General features: G+C 64.1%; 1 protein-coding gene across 1 annotated transcript in view; it reads left to right on the top strand.

Moving 5' to 3' along the window:
* The window catches only part of JPH3 (junctophilin 3), a 75,782-nt gene that overhangs the window by 55,363 nt on the left and 3,003 nt on the right, over window positions 1-17,416 (top strand). The window contains exons 3-4 of the mRNA XM_086688736.1: window positions 14,862-14,986; window positions 16,456-17,354. Coding sequence (XP_086544862.1) covers window positions 14,862-14,986; window positions 16,456-17,354 — 1,024 coding nt within the window. The remainder of the gene's footprint in view (window positions 1-14,861; window positions 14,987-16,455; window positions 17,355-17,416) is intronic.

The following is a 17,416-nucleotide window of genomic DNA, read 5'->3' as shown; positions in this document are numbered from 1 at the left end:
TCACGGCAGACGGCTTCCTCCTCTGTAAAGCTGGGGTGGGGGGGGCACCGCCTGCCGCGTGTCCGGGGCACTGTTGTTGACTGGGGTCCGAGTGATGCTCACTCGTCAGGCCCCGTCTTCTCCCTCTGCCACGAAGCAAGGCCCCTGGCCACTTGGCCGGATGGTCGGCCTCCGAGGGGTCCTTTCGTGGCCCGGCCGTCACGCGCTCACCGCTGCCGACCGTGGCTGGGCTCCAGAGGCCACCCCCCTCCCTGCTCCACCTTGAGGCCGGGACCCCAGCCACCAAGGCCGTGCCCGCCGGCTGCCTGCACTTGCCTAGACCTGGTCTCTGGGGAGTTGCAGGCCCTTGACAACCACGTCGTTAATCCCGTCCGGGTCCCCTGAGGTTACCTCCTGCCTTCGGAGGCCTGCACACCAGCGCTGAAACCTCTCCCAGCTTCTTGGGGGGAGGACTCCAGGGAACCCGGGCCGCTCCCGGCGTCTCTTGCCAGGTCGGGGGGGTGGGTGACCCGTTTGGGACCCGGGATGCCCACCTGCCGGGAGGGGTGGACGGGTGAGGTCGATGTCCTCCTCGCCTGACTCGGGAGGGGCTGAAGAAAGGGGGACTTGGGTCCCTTGGGGCTGACGCTGGTGCCCTGACACGTGCTCTCCCATCGTGGGGAAGAGCGGGCCCCCGGGTCAGACCCGCGCTGCCTCAGTCTCCCCCTCGGGCGGGTCGTGGGACGTCCGGCGCCTCGGTGTCCCTTTCGGTAAAGCGGGGTGGTCCCACTGCAGCCTGTGGCCCGGGGCGAAGGCTCTGGGTGGGCTCGGGGAAGAGAGGAGGCCGGGCCGTAGCCAGAACAGCAGCGGCCCACACCGCCAGGGCCTGTCCGCAGGGCTGTGTGCACGCTCCCTGGATCCCCGCGGTTTCGGGGCTCTGGGCCCAGAGAGGCTGGAGTGTCCGGCCGCACGGGGAGCCCAGCCACCTGCCTGGGCGCTGCTGCGGGGCCAGCTCACGTGCCTGCCTCCAGAACACGACTGCCCTAATGGGGCTGCAGACGCGGCGGGTCGGTAGCGAGCCGGGCCCGGCCCTGCAGCCCCTGGCTGCTGGAAGGCCCTGACGGAGACTGGCCTCCCTCCCTCCCTCCCTCCCGCAGAAAGGAGGGCAGGCCCTAAGGAGGGGTCTGGACGGGCACGGGTGGGAGGCTGTTGCGGGATAGCCGGCAGCAGGGGCGGTGGCCCGGGGGGAAAGTTCGGGAAAGATGGCACCTTTGCCTCTCTTTGTCCCGTGACTGAGATCCTGGGAGAAGCAGGCTAACGGGGAAGCTCCGGGGGGCAGAGGTGAGAGCACAGGGCACGGCCCCGACTGGCATCCGTGCTGCCAAGGGTCCCTAGGGCCTGGCCTGACTTCGTTCGTTCCGCAAACACACGCTTGTTGATTCTGCCTGTGAAGCCTGCTGTGCAGGCACCAGGACCCAAGTGGGGGGAGCACAGGCGAGCGTCTGCCCGCCCCCGCCCGGAGGCGCCTGGCCTTGGCTTATGCTGTCGTCTCCTCCTGACCTTCCTTCCGGTGGCCCCGTGCACCCGCGCTGCCTGCCGCTGGTCGGGCACGCTGTTCCGACGGCCTGCGGGTAGGAGGCATTCCTGGAAAACTGCAGAAGCGTCCTGATCTGTCAGTTCAACAAATGCCCGTGCCGCGGCCTGCCCCGTGCCAGCCGCCGCTCTGGGTGCAGGGGACGACGGTCCACGGTCTCGTGGAGCTCAGGCGCGGACCAGGAATACAAACTGAGCTCGAAGTCCCCGTGGCTCTGGGAGCTTCTCAGCAGGGTGGAGAGTGGGAGGGGACCAGGCCAGGAGGACCTTGCCAGGAGAGCCGTTTGGTCAGAGATCGAGGAGCCAGTGGGATTTAACTGGGGCTCTTCCTGAGTCAGGCAGCGTAACGGTCACCAGACAGCGGCGAGGCGGTATCCGGGACAGGTTTCACGGGACGGCGGACGGCGCGGTCACCCCGCCCCACACCCAGGAGGGCCCCGCACCGGGGGATCCGGGGCTCAGCGTGGCCGTCTCGCAGTTCCCAGCCCCAGCCGTCGCGGCACATAAGTGTGGTCTCGACTACCGTGGGACAGGCGCTCAGCTGCCAGTCCCTGGCCTCTCCGGCCCCTGGCATCCCCGTCGTCATCCACGACGGTGACCAGGTTGTGCTGGTGAGGGAGCTCCCGTTCCACCATTACCCGCTGCCCCAGTGGGGGCCTGGAGGGCGTGGCTGCTCGGGGCCACCCCGAGCCGAGGGGCTCATGGCACATCTGGTGGGCCACGTGGCAGGAGCTTCTTGTTCGGCCCCGTCGGACGGTGGCAGATCAGCGCACGGAGAGTTGCCCGCCCGGTGGCCTGCCCGCTGGCGGGAGGGGCAGACTGACGGCCAGGCCCACCTTTCACCTGCGCTGGGTCTCCTGCTGGTGACGGCTGATGCGTCCTCCGCTTTGCTGCCCCGTTGACGTGGTCCCGGAGGGAACCGTGCTGGGCCCCCGCCCGGTGCTGCCCTGCCGAGCTTTCTGGAGCGCGCGCCCTTCCTCTCCTCTCCGACCCGCCGAGGCCAGCGGTCCTAGGCCCGGTCCGGACGGGTTCCTTTCCTAACTGAACGCGACGGGGTTCTTCCAAAGAGGAGGTTTCAGGCAAGACGTCGAGTCGGCAAACCACAGAGGACACGGACGTGAGCTTCCCCAGCTGGCCTTTAGGTAAATGTGTGTGTCCCGTGGCGGGGTGGGGGGGCCCGGCCCAGCCTTTTGTGCCCGAGGAAGATCACACCCACCACTTGGCTCTCCCTGGGGTCAGGATGTGCCGGGGCCTCTGCCTGGCTCCTTCCCCTCCCCCACATACCACTGCCCCGTCCCCGGCCGGTGCGCCCGCCCGCGGGTGGAGGTGCGGCACCCAAATTAGCCCTCTTTCCACTTGCTCAATGGGTGTGTAGGCTACTCGCGGGGTGGCGGTTTGCCTGCTATTCCTGGCGCGTGGGGGTTTGGGTGTGGGGGGAGGGAGAAGAGGGGGCGCTCCGTCTAAACATAGACCGCGGCAGGGAGGGGTGGCGGAGAGAAGGGCAAGATGATGTTGGAAAATCAGCTCCTTGAGAAAGCGGGTGCCTGAGGAGAGGAGCCTGGGGGTTGCCATGGCAACTGGGATGAGCCCCCCCCCCCCCCCCCCCCCGCAAGAAGGCTGGGCCTGATGGGCCTGTTCTCTGGGCTTCCACCCGCGGCCGGTCAGTGCGCCCGCTGTGCCCCCAGGCCGGACTTGCCTGCGGGAGCCTCGGTTTTCTCACCTGTGAAATGGGGTCGGCGGTGGCAGCCTGCCAGTTTCTTTGTAAACTCCCCCAAATTAACGAGGAAGCACCCCGCCTCACTCCAAATAACCAGAACGCAAATTAAAACAATGCGGTGTTTCACCTGTCCGCTTGGGAAAGATTTTTTAAAAATCGACAATCTGCCTAAAATTAGCGCAGATGTGTGGAAGCAGGCAGTCTGGAAGCATGTCCTGGAAGGTGGATTTGCGTGTGAAATACCCAACATGCAGAGATGCCATCAAACCGCATCGATCGGCAGGGGCGGGCTCGATTTATTTCGGCACGACACCCGCCAAAGAGAACAAGAGAGCTCTGTGTTTGCTGGTGTGGAACAGTCTCCAGGATACAGTGTTGGGTTAAAAAAAACAAAACAAAACAAAAAAACCAACAATGAAAAGGCAAGAGGCAGAACCGAGTGGTGTGCAAACGTCTGCGTTCGGAGTTTCTGACGCGTGTGACCGTGTGAAGGTTGCTGCTTGGCCATTTGGCACGCTGTTACGCAGGCACTAAAAGCCATGAGAAATACCTTCGTAACCTTCTAAGCAGGTGTCCGTGATATATTAGCGGCAAAAACAACTAACGGGAGAAAACAGAGTATGGCCTCGTTTATATTTCGAAAATAAGGCACGGGTGCTTTTAAGTACGAGGACAGCGAGCCGCCGAAGAAAGTACCGGAAGTCAGAGTGGCTACCTGTGGGACGTGAGTAGATGGGGACGCTTGAAACCTGCGATCCTCAGGCCTGCTTCCACACCGCCCGCTCCCTCCGGACTTCGCCTCCTTGTTTCTGACCTGCGAAGCCTCCCCTGCCCCTGGGCCTTTGCACCTGCTGTTTCTGCATCCTGGAACTCTTCCCCTGGCCGCCCTCCCCCCCCCCCCCCCCCCCCCGCTCACCTGCAGCTCAGGGATGCCCGTGTCCACCCCAGAATGCTGCCGCCGCCTGCCGCTCTGAGGTTCTGTCCAGGCCAGTCGTCGCCATCAAAAGTGCTACCTCCTCAGGGCAGGGCCCGCCCTGTGCTTTGAGTCCCTGGTGCCAGCCTGTGGTCGTTGAGGTCACCAGACCCGCTCGTCCTGGTCGGGGGGAGGCTGGTGGCCTGTGGGGGCACTTGTGTGCCTGGGGTGTGTCTGTACCCCTTCTGTCGTAGCCGTTCCGGGAGGGTGGCTTTCTAGAGTTCTGTTTTCATAGCAAAGAGTTTCTTTTACTCCAACAGGAGCTCCCTAATGCAAGTTGAGAGGCGGCCTGGGTGCTGTGGGGGAGTGGGGAGCGGGCGTCACCGGGTCCTGCCCTCCTGTGCACGTCGTGTCCCCACCTGCCGGCCCAGCCCCGCCCTCTTGTCCTCAGCTCCTGCCCAAGAGACGTACTTTCAACACCGCAATGAGAACAGCTTGGGGAGCCGGGGCGTGAGCTTGATTCTAAGGGCAGAATCGTGAAACCAGCTAATGGGGCTGGTGGCATCGAAAACCGCTGGGCTGTCCCCTCCGGGCAGCGGAGTGTTGTGGTGTACAAGCTGTATCTTGTTAGTGCTACAAAACCCACAAAACACCCGCTAACAAGAACCACCAGCTGTGCGCCGTTTTCCTGACCCTCTGGAGAGATCCTTCGAGGATCCTCATTCTGTCCCTTCTTACGGATGAGGGAAACTGAGGTCAAGAAGCCAGACCCGGTCATCCTAGGAAGCCAGGGCGCTGGGGGCATACGGCAGGGTCAGGACCACTTCCTGGGGTGAACCTGGCCTGGGTTGGAGGTTCACGAAGGGCAGAGCGCTCACGCCCCGTAGCAGGTGGGACGGCGGGCCTCAGACTGTACCCTTATTTGGAATAAAGGAACGTGACTGTGGCTGTAATTAAGGTAAGGATCGCCAGATGAGGTCATCCTAGATGATGTGGTCCCTGAACGCAGTGACAGGTGTCCTTAGGGAGAGACGGGAAGGCCAGGGAGAATGGAAGCCCAGATGCGAGTGGCATGTCTGTGTACAAGGACCCAGGTCTACAAGTACCGAGGATTACAGCAACACCGGAGTCCCCCAGCAGCCCTGCGGCACCGCGGTTCTGACTTCGGGCCCCCAGAGCTGGGAGAGAACACTGCTGTTGAAGCCCCCCCCCGGGCCACGGTGCCCTGTTACTGCAGCCCCAGGACACTGACACGGTCCCCAGCCCACCCACCCCCGCGCGGGGCAGGGTCTCCGTGTCCGGCAAAGGCCACTCCTGACCCCAGGTCTCCTCAGCCCCGTCCCCAGACCGCCGGCAGCCGGAGCGCTGGCGGCTGGACGTCCGTCTCCGACAACACTCCTTGACCCCCGTTGGTGTCTGGCTGCCTTTGTGCGTCAGCCTTGCTCGACCCGGCTGGTGCTCCGGGCACTATTTCCTTCATTAGTTTGCATTTTTCTCTTCGAGGATCTTTTTAATAGGAAAAAAAAAAAATGGGGGTAGGGAGAGATGTGGCAGAAGAGAAGCCCGCTGTTGTGGCTTGATCTAGAATGTTCTCTGGCTTTGCAGGCTGCTCCAGTATCTGACCAGGTGACATCTGCTTTGCAGAGACCCCGGCGGGGTTCAGGCTCTACAGAGACCTCCCCCTGCCCCAGATCCTGGCTCCGGTAGAAAACCCCCTTAAAGTAAGTGCAGCGAGGGGCGCTTTGCTTTCAGATTATACCATCTGGCTCCGAGTTCGTGTTTGACTTGAGTAGCTCTTAAAAATCCCACCGATCCCCCACCCTGCTGGCACACCTGAGAACTCCCAGCCTGTCTGCTGGGCTTCAGGGCTGGTGGCCCACATGATGCAGTGACACAGCACGTGTGACAAATGGTGGACCGCCAGTGCCCAGGATGGCATGTTTCCCGTGGGGCGCAGGGCTGGGGGCCCTGGCTCAGGCTCCCAGCTCCCAGAAGAGCCCCAGGGCTGTGTTTGGCAGCCCCGGGCAGAGCGCCTGCCCCTGCCCCCGACAAGGTGGCTCCTCCCCCCGGGAAGGAGGGACCTCTGGGGGAAGGTTTCTCTGTTGGACGAGGGGACTCGGGCTGCTATAAATCGAATTAGCGTGATGACCTCCCTCCACCCCGCGTGTTCCTGCAGGCGCGGCCCCCCACACTGGGCGCCTGCCTTCCATACACCACCGTGCTGTGCCCCCTGCACCCCCTGGCCCCAGAGGTGGGTCCCCAGAACTAACAGGGCTTATCGGCAGCACCTTGACAGTGTATCCTCACGGGCGGTTTGTATTCTCCATCTCAGGGAAGCTCCCCCGCCCCCGCCTTCTAGGTTTGAGGGAACACCGGCCCCTCGTGTGCCCCCAGCTGGCAGCCTAATGGGGACTGAGGTACAGCAGGGAGCCCTGGGTCAGCCTTGCTGACTCCACGGGGCTGGGGGGCCTGAGGGTTTGTCTGCAAGTGATGCCGATGCTCCAGGTCCCGGGACCCCGCTGTGGGCAGCACAGGTGAGTGCTGGCCTCCGGCTGGTGTGTCCCATCCTGGCAGGGGCAGGGCACAGGCAGGACGAGCGGTTCCTTTAGACGGGCGTCTACGGTGCGTTTGGGACCGTCAGACAGGTGGCCAGGGTTCCCCGTGAGCTTCTGCCGGGGAGGAAACGCATACCCGCGTGCCCAGGGAAGGCGCCTGGCTCTCAGCTTGTCCGAGGACCCTGATGGCTGGTCGGGGTGGCCGAACACAGGGTTCCCGGACTGTGGCCGGAAGCCCCTGGGCAGAGTGCAGTCCGGGACTGCTGGGAGATGCCTGCCCTGGGTGAGGGGAGCAGCCCCGGTCTGAATCCTAATTTGCTTTCGAGGTTGCCCATGTGGTTCCTGTCATCAGCCTCGGGGTTATGCCAGGAAGGGGTGTTCCACTGTAGATGGGAGGGACCCCACGCGAGGACCCAGGACCGCCACAACCCGGGGCCCCTCTGACCGAAGCAGCTTGCTCCTATGTCTTTCATGTTTGTTTATTTTGAGAGAGAGCACCAGGAGGGGAGGGGCAGAGAGTGCAGAGCAGGCTCCACACTGTCACCCGGAGCGCGATGGGGGGCCTCGTTCCACCTCACGAACCTTGAGATCGTGACCTGAGCCCAGGTCGAGAGGCAGACACTCAATGGATGAGCCACCCAGGCACCCCCTCCCTGCCAGCCCCTTGGGTGGGCCTGGCGCCTGGTAGCGGGGGTCAGCTCTGCGCCTAGAGGTCCACGGGCCCCGGCCGGGGGCAGGGGTGGGGCATTCTGAGGGCAGCAGGGAAGGGGCTGGGAGAGGGAGCAGGGCTGACTCGAAGCTATAGCTCCCTCCCCGCAGCTGGGTGGGGCTGCCGTCCCAGGCTCCCTGCCGTCCAGGGCTCCCTGCTGCTTTAGTGCTGGGGTCTCCGGGGTCCCCCACGGGGAAGCTGGGGTCTGCCGGGGCTTGGGGACAGAGGCAGGGGGTCAGGCCCTGAGCCCAGGCCTGTAACCCACACCCAGGACTCCCTGTGCTGGTCTCTGGGGAGGCCCCATCTTCCCGGCACCCCTGACTGACCGTGGATGGCGTCCTGGTCTCCGGGGCAGCTTGGCCTTTCCCGAGCTGGGTTCCTGTGATTCTGCAGGTTGGTGGGGCCTGAGAACCCGCGTTTCTAACCAGCTCCCGGGTGGTGCCGTGACTGCTCTCACTTGAAAACGCTCAAGCCGGCCCAGCCCCCGGGCGGTGGTGGGGCACAGTCACACGCGGGGTGCCCTGAGCACCGGCTCCTGCCCCTCCCCCGATGGGAATGTGGGGTGGGGCGGGGGCTGCGCAGAGTGGGGCCTTCTGGGAGGGAGGTGTGTCCTCGGCTGCGGGAGGAGCCTCCTCACCGCTGGGCGGAAGACCCAGTGGTCTGGGCCGGAAGGCATCTCCAGGCAGGGCACCAGCGTGCCCCCCGGGAAGTAATGGTTCTATAAGTGTCCACGCCTGCATCCTGGCTTTGACCTGCCAGCGCCTGCTCGCGGCTCTGCCAGGGCCCCACGCGGGGCGGGCTGCACACAGGTTCTGCTCCACGACCCGGGTAGAGCGAAGGCGTCTCCTGCCGCCGGGCCACGGGCTGAACAGTGACCCGCACACACGTGAGCTGTGGAGCGTGCGTGGCCCGGACCCTGAACCTGAGCTGGGTGCCCGTGTGGCGCAGGACCCTGATCACGGGAGGGGGTGACTGCTGACGGGGACGGGGGTTCTTTGGGGAGTGGAGATGTTCCAGAACTAGTGGTGGTGGCCGCATAGCTCTCTGAATGCGCTACAGGCCCCAGATCGTAAGAGGGTGAACTGTGTGGGACAAGAAATCGGGGACAGGTGACAGTTACAGTGTCCGGATGCCATCTCCACGTGACCTGTCCGGGTCGCCTCTGGGGGGTCGGGGGTCCGCCTCGCAGATTGCTGGGAAGGAAGGCTGTGTTAGCTCGAGGGCAAGGCCAGTGTCCTCTGTCCACAGGCTGTGGGGGTATCATGCACGTGGACACCCCCAGTGGGAGGGGAAGGTGTGGCGCTGGGCAGGTGCCCTAGTGTCGCAGAGGTGTCCTCTGCACTGAGGCCAGGCTCCCCACGATTGCCCTGAGGCTTTCGGGGGGTCACTGGAGAGGAGGGACTGGGTGGCCCGGCAGCCTGCCTTCCTAAATGTGCCCCAAGCGTGTCTCCCCTTGTGAAAGACGCTCCTTCACGTGGCCCAGGACCGCGTCTTGCACCACTTTAAGCTACAGCCCTATAGTGGCGCCCCTGGGCCATGCCCCTGGCCCGAAGCAGTGTCCTGGGGCTGCCCTGACAAAGGATCATAAGCTGGAGCCTCTAAACGACAGGAATGTGCCCTCTGCCAGCTGGAGTCCAAATCCCGGTGCCACAGGGCCACGTTCCCTCAGAAGGCTCCAGGGGAGGGTCCTTCCCGCCTCTTCCAGCGTCTGGTGGCCCCACCCCGCCATCTCTGCCCCCGTGGCTGCCTCCACTGTGTCTGTGTCCCCTCGACTTGTAAGGACACCAGTCATGGTATTTAGGCCCTCCCACAACTAAGTACTGAACTAAGTACATCTCAAAGACCCCACTTCCAGATAAAGTCAAGGTCCCAGGTCCCAGACGGATGTGAATTTGAGGGCGGGGGATGCTGTTCATCCCCTACAAAGCCCTTCCCAAAGCAGATGTCCTGGGGAGGTGGTGGCCTGAGTCACTTATCAGAGACTCCTGGCACCTTTCTGAGCTGGAAGAGAACTTGTGTCATCAGGCCAGACCAGTGAAGCATGTGAAAGCCCGGACCTCTGTGCCTCAGTTTCCTCCTCTGCCACAGATGTGAAAACAAGTCCTCTGTGGAAGATCCCTGACCTCAGGCCAGGGTGTCTGCCAGGTGGGAACGAATCAAGGGCTGGTGAAGGGGGAGTTCCTCCCGCACGGGGCCCCTTGGCCCACCTGTGCACGCTCAGCAAGGACCCTCCCTGGGTGCCCCTTGGTCCCACCAGAGACCCTCAGTTACCAGCACTGGTGACAGCTGGGTGCCCAGCAGCAATGTCCCACAGGGACCTGAGCGCTGAGGCCTACGTTTCAAGTAGACCTGCCCTCGGGTAACCAGGAACAGGGTGCTGTGAAGATGGGCAAATTCTGATTTGGGTGGGAGGGTCTGGCGAGGCTGGAGACCTGAGGGCAGGGGAGCCGATCACAAGGTGACATAGGCCCACCTCTCCAGGTCTGGGGTGGCACTGGGGCGGGAGGCCCCCGTTCCAGGGTGTGGGAGGGGGCCGCTGTCTGTGGGGTCTGGATCGGGTGCAGGGGCCCAGAAGACGGGGGGCCGTCCGGGAGGGCTGGATGCGGAAGGCAGACAGGGGTGCGGACTGTGGTCGGGGGCAGCTGGAGGGCTCTAGCCTTGGGCGCGGTGGTCCTGAGCTGGGACCAGCAACGTAGATTTCCAGGCCCGGGCCCAGACCCTCCGAGGCCGACACTCTGGGGCAGTCAGGCTCTCTGGCTGTGTCACGCCTCACAAAGGACCAATTTCCCAATACGGTCACATTCGCAGGTTGTGGACGGACAGGGGTGGGGGCAGGAAGCCAGTCCAGTCCAGTCCAGGCGCTAGTGGTGGAACTGGTTGGGCGGTTGGGACAGGCACGGGCTGGTCCCCCTACGTCACGTCACCGTCCTCTGCCGCCTTGTCTTAAGCAGCCCCCGAGGCTGCCTACCCCGCATCCACCCCCCCCCCCAAATGTCCCTCCTGCACTGCCTATCCCACGTCCCGTCTGCGCGGTCTGCCCCACGCCCTTCCCGTGCGGTCAACGCGAGGTGGTGTCGCGCATTGGGAGGGGACCCCGCTTCCTTCCCGCCTGCTCTCCAGGTCCCTGCCCTGCTTGTGGGGGTGGGGGCGGGGGCCTGGGGCGTCACTCTCACTACTCCCCCTGAGACAGACTGGCCAGCCCAGCCCTGAGGGTCACAGGGAAGATCGAGCCTCATGATGCGCTGGGAGGTCTTCTCTATTAAACGCGCTCAGTCTTCTCGATTTGATTTTATTTTAGGGCTGGCACGGCTGATTCTTCTTCTATATGTGTGAACGTATATATGTAAATACACGTACGGTGTTGGTGAATTAACGTTTGTGGTATTTTTACTAAGCGGAGAGGTGGAAACCAAACAGTGGCCCCTCCGGGGCTGCCGTGTGCTGGGCCGGGGACGCAACGTGTCCTCCTCTCCGGGAGTGTGCCCGCCACGGGAGGGTCAGAGGTGGGGGCGAGGCCCTGTCCACAGGGTCACGGGGCCGCACCCCACCATGCTGGCCTGGAGGTCGGGCGTCCACGGGGCAGTCTGAAAGTAGTGACAGGCTCTCACCGTCCACTGGGGCTCAGGCCACAGGAGTGAGGCGTGGACGCTGCCCGCAGATGCTGTGTCCACCGGCCATGCCTGGAGGCACACTGGTCTCACCGGGAGGTGGGGAGGGGGGTGACTTGACTTCCCAAGGTCTGGGACAGGAATGGAAGAGAGCAGCAGTCTTGTTGGCTTTTCAGTCAAGCCCCCCCCCCCCCGGCCTGGGAGAGGCTGCCGTGGCCAGGCCGCATGTCCACTGGGGACACAGGACCCGAGGTGGTGGCACCCACGTTTCCATGTGCGTCACCGGGGCACGTGTGTGCAGAAACGCTTACAAACAATGCCCCGTTAGCCCGACTCTTGGGGGTATTTAAGGGGAGTCCTTCGATCAGGATGCCTGTATGATCACACGTGCACGCTGCTCCTCGGAATGAGGGGCCCCCAAACTCGCGGCTTTAAGCAACACAAAACCTCACTCTTGTTTTCCTGCGACCTCAGCCTGTGAGCCGCCTCGTCCAATCCATCAGGCTGTGCTTGGCTGTAGCTCCGAAGGCTCTAACCTCTCCTCAACAAACATTTGTAGCTGCCCATTACCTCCCGTGGCCTTTGCTCTAGTGGCCACACTCGGTAACCCGTTTCTGCTGGGTGGCTGGTCCCGTTTGTTGGTCCAGAGCTGTGTGGGCTCCACGACCACCCACATTTGTCTGGTCGGCAACAGTAACTGTTAGGAACGGAGAGTAGCAGGTCGGAGAGGACGTTCCCACGTTCTCGGCGAGGAGTCTGGGCAGGGGGTGTGTGCCTGCCCTAAGGTCCAAGTTCAACTTGGAGGAAGAGGAAGAGCTACTGTGGAATAGCACGGAGCCCCGTTCCAGACTCTCGCTGCTGGTCTTTGGGTCCTTCCAGCCCCTTCTGGTTGTTTGGCCGAACTCTTTGTGGGGCCCCAGCAACCTAAACCTGTGAGGCTGGGAAACTTCTTCCAGGTCCCAAGCCTGGCCCTTGCTGAGCCACCGGTTTTTGTCTGACGTGTGCCCCAGATGGCATCCTTGCGGTTCCCTGCTTGCCTTGGCCTCCAGGGAGCTCAAGCCCTCAGGTACGTACTGTGTGTTACTGTCAGCTCAGCTGCTCTCCTTTGTTCAGGCTCCTTGTGCCCAAACCTATCTGTCGGCCTTTTACTAGAAGGTACCGCGGGCCAGGCCCGGTGAGCGGTATCACGGTCCGTGGGACTGCAGCCACGAATAGGCCCGGCCATTGTCCTCAGTCTTTCCAAACTTCACTGTGCCTCCCGGTGGGTCTGGGAGCCCCTGTGCCCCCTCACATGACTGGGGCTCCGTTTACAGGCCCCATAACATACTCCCTTTTCAGCATTCTGTCACCGATGGCAGCCCGCCATGCACCCGAGGGCCAGACCTTCCCAGACTTGTTGCGTGAGGGTGTCTGAGAGGCGAGGGTGGTCGTCGCCTGCTCGGGTCCCACAATTCACGCTCCTTTGCCAGACGATGACCCCAGGTCCCAGGATAAGGGCCACACCCAGTGTCGCATGCAGCAGCCACAAGCCGTCAGGCCGAGACCAGGGCGGGTGCTTTGTCCACAGCAGCAGGTGGCTCAGAACTGCCCACCCTGGGGCAAGGTGGGGGCGGGAGTGACAGAAGGGCCGTGCCTGTTGTGCTCCGTGTGACAGGCTCGGACCCCTCTGTGACGGACGCGTCCTGGAGCCAGGGGGAAATGGTGGATACACAGCTCAGTGAAGACAGTGCCCCAGCTGTGCACTTGTGTTTCGTCATGTGAACTTCACTTCAGTTAAAATAAGTTACACAACAGTCAGTTGGCTGGGGAGCACCCAGAGCAGGTCCACCCGGTGAGGGGGAAGTGGTGTGGTGGGTACCTCGGGCTGTGGGGAGGAGGTGACTGATGATGAAGGACACGGGGTCTCGGGGTGCTGAAGGTGTCCTAAAAATGACCGTAAAGACGCTGAAAACCACTGCATCGTAGGTCTTACACGGGTGAACGGTGTGGTTGGAGTTACAGCTTAATGAAATGGTCGTTATCCCAGATCAGCCCGTGGAACATTCTGTGGAAAAGCTGTATCATTTCCCCAGAGCCAAGCTCAGGGGCTGCTCTGCTTCCGGGGAGGGGGGCGTCGAGAACACTCCATCGGCAAGAGCGCCTCTCTCTCCCGGGGCCGGGCCTCCTCTCTCCGTCTGTGTTGAGGCACCTCTGTTTCAGGGGACACGGGGGACCATGTGAAGGCCCCATGTCAGGGTTGCTGGGCAGTATGTGGCAGAAACGACTTCTCTGGGGCTTCTGGAAGCCCCTGGCATGTGGGGAACAGGTCCCCAGGTAGCAGTGATCGTTTGTCAGCTCATCTGGTACTGATAACAGGCTGCCTGTCCTGGGGACAGGCCACGGTGTGTTGGTTTCTCTGGGGTTGGGAAGCAGTGCCCCGGAGCCAGGACACGAGGCAGGTGAGACGCGTGGACCCCTGGTGTTATCCTGCCCTGTTTTACGAGGGAAGAGGGTCTCCTTTGGGATCGGCGGCCGAGACCCCGTGGAGGCCTGAGTCGGAGCCACTGGGACGGCTGGGTGGGAAGGTCCTGCTCACAGCTACAAGGTGCTGTCCTCAGGTTCAGCTGGGGGCCCGTCACCGCACCTGCAACCACACTGGGCTGGGGCATCGTCTGGTGTGGGCTGTCAGCACATGTGCGCGCATGGAAGGTTCACGCACCTGAGTGCAAACCCCCTTTGCTGGAGTCCCCACATCAGGCCTGTGCGTAGGGGCTGAAATCAGTGCTGCCTGAGTCCGTTGGACTCCCTGGGCAATACAGCTCCTCCACAGAAGGGCCGTGCCTGTGCTCCACATGATGGTCACCCCCAAGTTTAGAGCTGATGGGAGCTGAGCCTCCCCTCTGGGTGGAGTCTGTGGGAAACCAGCTCTCTCTCAGCAGCTGGAAACCATGATTCATACAGACGTAGAGAAGTTTCTCAAACTCTCTGAGCCGGTCTCTTCCACACATAGAGAGCTAGTGATTGTGCTTCCAGAAGATGCCAGAGGATGGCTGGGACGATGGGCTGCGGCGACTGCCGAGGGTCAGGGTGGCCCCGGGGCCTGCCACAGTACACCCAGCCTCGGCTCCCCGGGGCTCCCTCCTCAGAGCCCAGAAGGTGCCGGTGATGGGAAGAGGGAGGCCAGGTGCACGCAGCGCCGGGTGGTGGGACAGCAGCATGTGGGGGCTTCTCTGGCGGCTGCCAGGTCGGTGCTGTCTTGGGAGGCAGGTCTGGCTCCAACGCGATCTCCAGAATGGCCAGCCGGCGCCCTCCCTGGGCCCGGAGCCAGGCCTGGGGAAGGGGAAGGTGTGCTTTGTTCTTTCTGCCCTCAGCCCTGCTCCTGACGGCTGCCTGGCCCTGCCCCCGAGCCCGGCCAGCGAGTCGCTCAGCCCACACGTGTGGCTGGGCACAACTCTCCCCCTATTCCTTCCCGGGCAGCCCAGCCTTTGCCAAGCTGCTGCTGCTCTCCGGAGGCCCAGAGCCGAGTCGGCTGTGCGCTCGGGCCCCTATCTAGGATGTGGACACGACGCAGGGAAGGAGGGGAGCTTCCCGCAGCAGGTCCCGGGGCTCCTGCAGGCTGACCGCTGCTTCAGGCCAGGCCCTGCCCTCGCCGGGATGTGCTCTGTGCCCGGAGGCGCCGGCAGGCACTCAGGCCCGGCCACACAGGGGGCAGTGTTTGCTGAGTGAACAAACACGTGAGATCGGAGGCCACGGCCCTCCCCGTCTTGCTTCTGGAGCCCTTACCGCCCTCCCTGCCTCTCCCTGCCAGGACGTCGCACTCCCGGGCCAAGGCTGAGGCCGCCCTCACCGCAGCGCAGAAGGCCCAGGAGGAGGCGCGCGTCGCCAGGATCACTGCCAAAGAGTTCTCCCCTTCCTTCCAGCACCGGGAAAACGGTGAGTGCGCGTCCCCCGAGGGGCAGAGGTGTGGGGCCGCGGCACACGCCTCAGACGTGCCGGTCAGGGTGTGAGGCTTCTGCACGTTCCGCCTCCGCGTCTCTGTGCGCTACTGATGCCTTCCCCGGAGGTCACCGTCTGCCTGTTCTCCCTGCCCTCCCCACTCCTGTTGTTCTAGAACTTTCTTCCGGAACCTACTCGGTCCGACCAGGTGGCTGCTAGGAAGGTAGGAGCGTTGCTAGGGCAGTTGAGGAAGTAGGGCTTCAGTATTAACGAGCTGTGAACCGCCCCATGTGACCAGTGGGGGCGGGTCGAGGTGGACGGAGGGGCTCTAGAACAGTGAGGGGAGCTCCTGCCCTGTCCTCCGGGAGAAGCTGGAAGTCACTGCGCGTCAGCCAGACGCGTGACCTTCTCCGTCCCTCGGGAAGCCGGCAGCCTCCCTCTGCTGTGTGGAGTCCACAGGGCCTGGTGTCCGGGCTCGCCCGGCCCCTGGGCTTAGAGGTGCAGGACCTCTGCCCTGAGGACACCCTGAACGCAGGCAGGGCAGGGCAGGGCCTCGATCACTGCGTCCTGTCCTAGGGTGCTCTAGGGACCCCCATGCAGGCGTTAGCTCTCAGTGTGCTGCTTCAGAACCCTGCGCTTGGGCGGTGCACTGTGGCCCCGGCCCCGTGTGCCCGGCCACAGAGGCATTTCCTGGCCCCACTGTCACGTGATGGATGGGGGTATGCACAGACTAGGGGGTGGGGGCTGACTCCGTACGGCAGTGCTCACGGGTCTGAGGACTCCCGACCCTGCCTCCAGGACCACGTAGGGCCTCCCTCGGTCACCCTCTGTGGAGGAGACACCCTTTCAGGTGGCTGCAGCTCTGCCTCATTCTGCCCGCTAGCCCCACCTCAAAATCCCCAGAAAGGAGACTGGGGCCGCTGTGCCTGCGGCCGACAGCATGGGGACTGGGCCCAGCCCCCCCAGACCGTGGGGGGCTGTGTGTCCCGTGGCCCCTCCCGCCCAGGCTCAGAGACTCTGGCACGGAGTTGGCGAGAAGACCACTCCTGTCACGCTGCACCCAGGGAGGCCGTGAGGCCCTGGAGAAGGTCACCTAGCACGAGAGGCTTCCTTCCACCTTCGGGAGGGAGCTGTCGGAGGTGGGGCCTAAGCCTGGAGCGGGCCGGCCTCGCCCTTGCCTGGCACCCTTGCCTGCTGAGCCTTGGGTCTCTCCTGTCGCCAGCGGGCAGGACCGGAACCTCTGCGTGCCACTGCCCCTCCAGACCTGGTCACCCTCCCGGTGGGTGTCGGGTCGGGGGCTCCCAGAACTGCGGCGCCCGCCCCCCAGTGGAGAGTGCCCCGTTGCCTGTCGCCCTGGACCCAGGCCCCGTCTTGCTCTCCCGCAGCCCTCTGGTGAGGTCAGGCCTCACGAGGCACAGAGGGTCCGAGTAACCCAACCTCTGTGTGCTTCCTGCCCCCACATAAAGGGCTCGAGTACCAGCGGCCGAAGCACCCGATTTCCAGCAGTGACATCGAGGTGGCCTCCACGGGGACGCCCCTGCAGCAGGAGAGCCCCGAGCTGTACCGCAAAGGCACCACCCCCTCGGACCTGACCCCCGACGACAGCCCCCTGCAGAGCTTCCCCGCCAGCCCCACGGCCACCCCGCCCCCGGCCCCTGCCTCACGGAACAAGGTTGCCCACTTCTCCCGGCAGGTCTCTGTGGACGAGGAGCGAGGCGGGGACATCCAGATGCTCCTGGAGGGCCGGGGAGGGGACTATGCCCGCAACAGCTGGGGCGAGGAGAAGGCCGGCAGCTCCAGGGGCGTCCGCGGCGGCGCCCTCCGCAGCGGTCAGCCCGCAGACGACTTCCGCTCCCGGAGCTCGGGCCACAGGCAGCCCGGCAACCCCAAGTCCCGGGAGCGGCGGACGGAGTCGCCCCCCACCTTCTCCTGGACTTCCCACCACCGGACCGGCAACCCCGGCTCGGCGGGCGCCAAGCTGCTGGAGCTGGAGGAGGAGAAGTTGAGCAACTACGAGACGGAGATGAAACCGCTGCGGCGGATGGACTCGTGCGCGCAGGAGGCGCACCCCCAGAAGAGGCGCTCCAGCAGGGGCGGCGCCTGCCGGGGCCTGGGTGAGGACCACCGCCCTGAGGAGCGGGGCTTCGGGGCGCAGAGGCTGCGGTCCAAGCCCCAGAGCAAGGACGGCGCCAGGCCGGCCTCGTGCACGGAGCCCGCGGTGCAGAGGCTGGAGAGCCTGCGGCTGGGAGAGCGGGCTGAGCCGCGGCTGCTGCGCTGGGACCTGGCCTTCTCCCCGCCCCAGAAGTCCTCCCCGGTAGCACTGGAGTCGGACGGAGAGGACGGGGACGAGCTCAAACCCAGCACGGTGAGTGGCGGCGTTGGCCCTGGGCCTGTGGTCAGCACGTGGCCGCCTCCAGCCGAGGGCTG

Source organism: Puma concolor, chromosome E2 (assembly GCF_028749965.1).
Source record: "Puma concolor isolate L17-30 chromosome E2, mPumCon1.1.hap2, whole genome shotgun sequence".
Taxonomy (NCBI): Eukaryota; Metazoa; Chordata; class Mammalia; order Carnivora; family Felidae; genus Puma; species Puma concolor.
The sequence above is the reverse complement of the archived record's forward strand: the minus strand, read 5'-3'. Positions and strand labels throughout refer to the sequence as shown.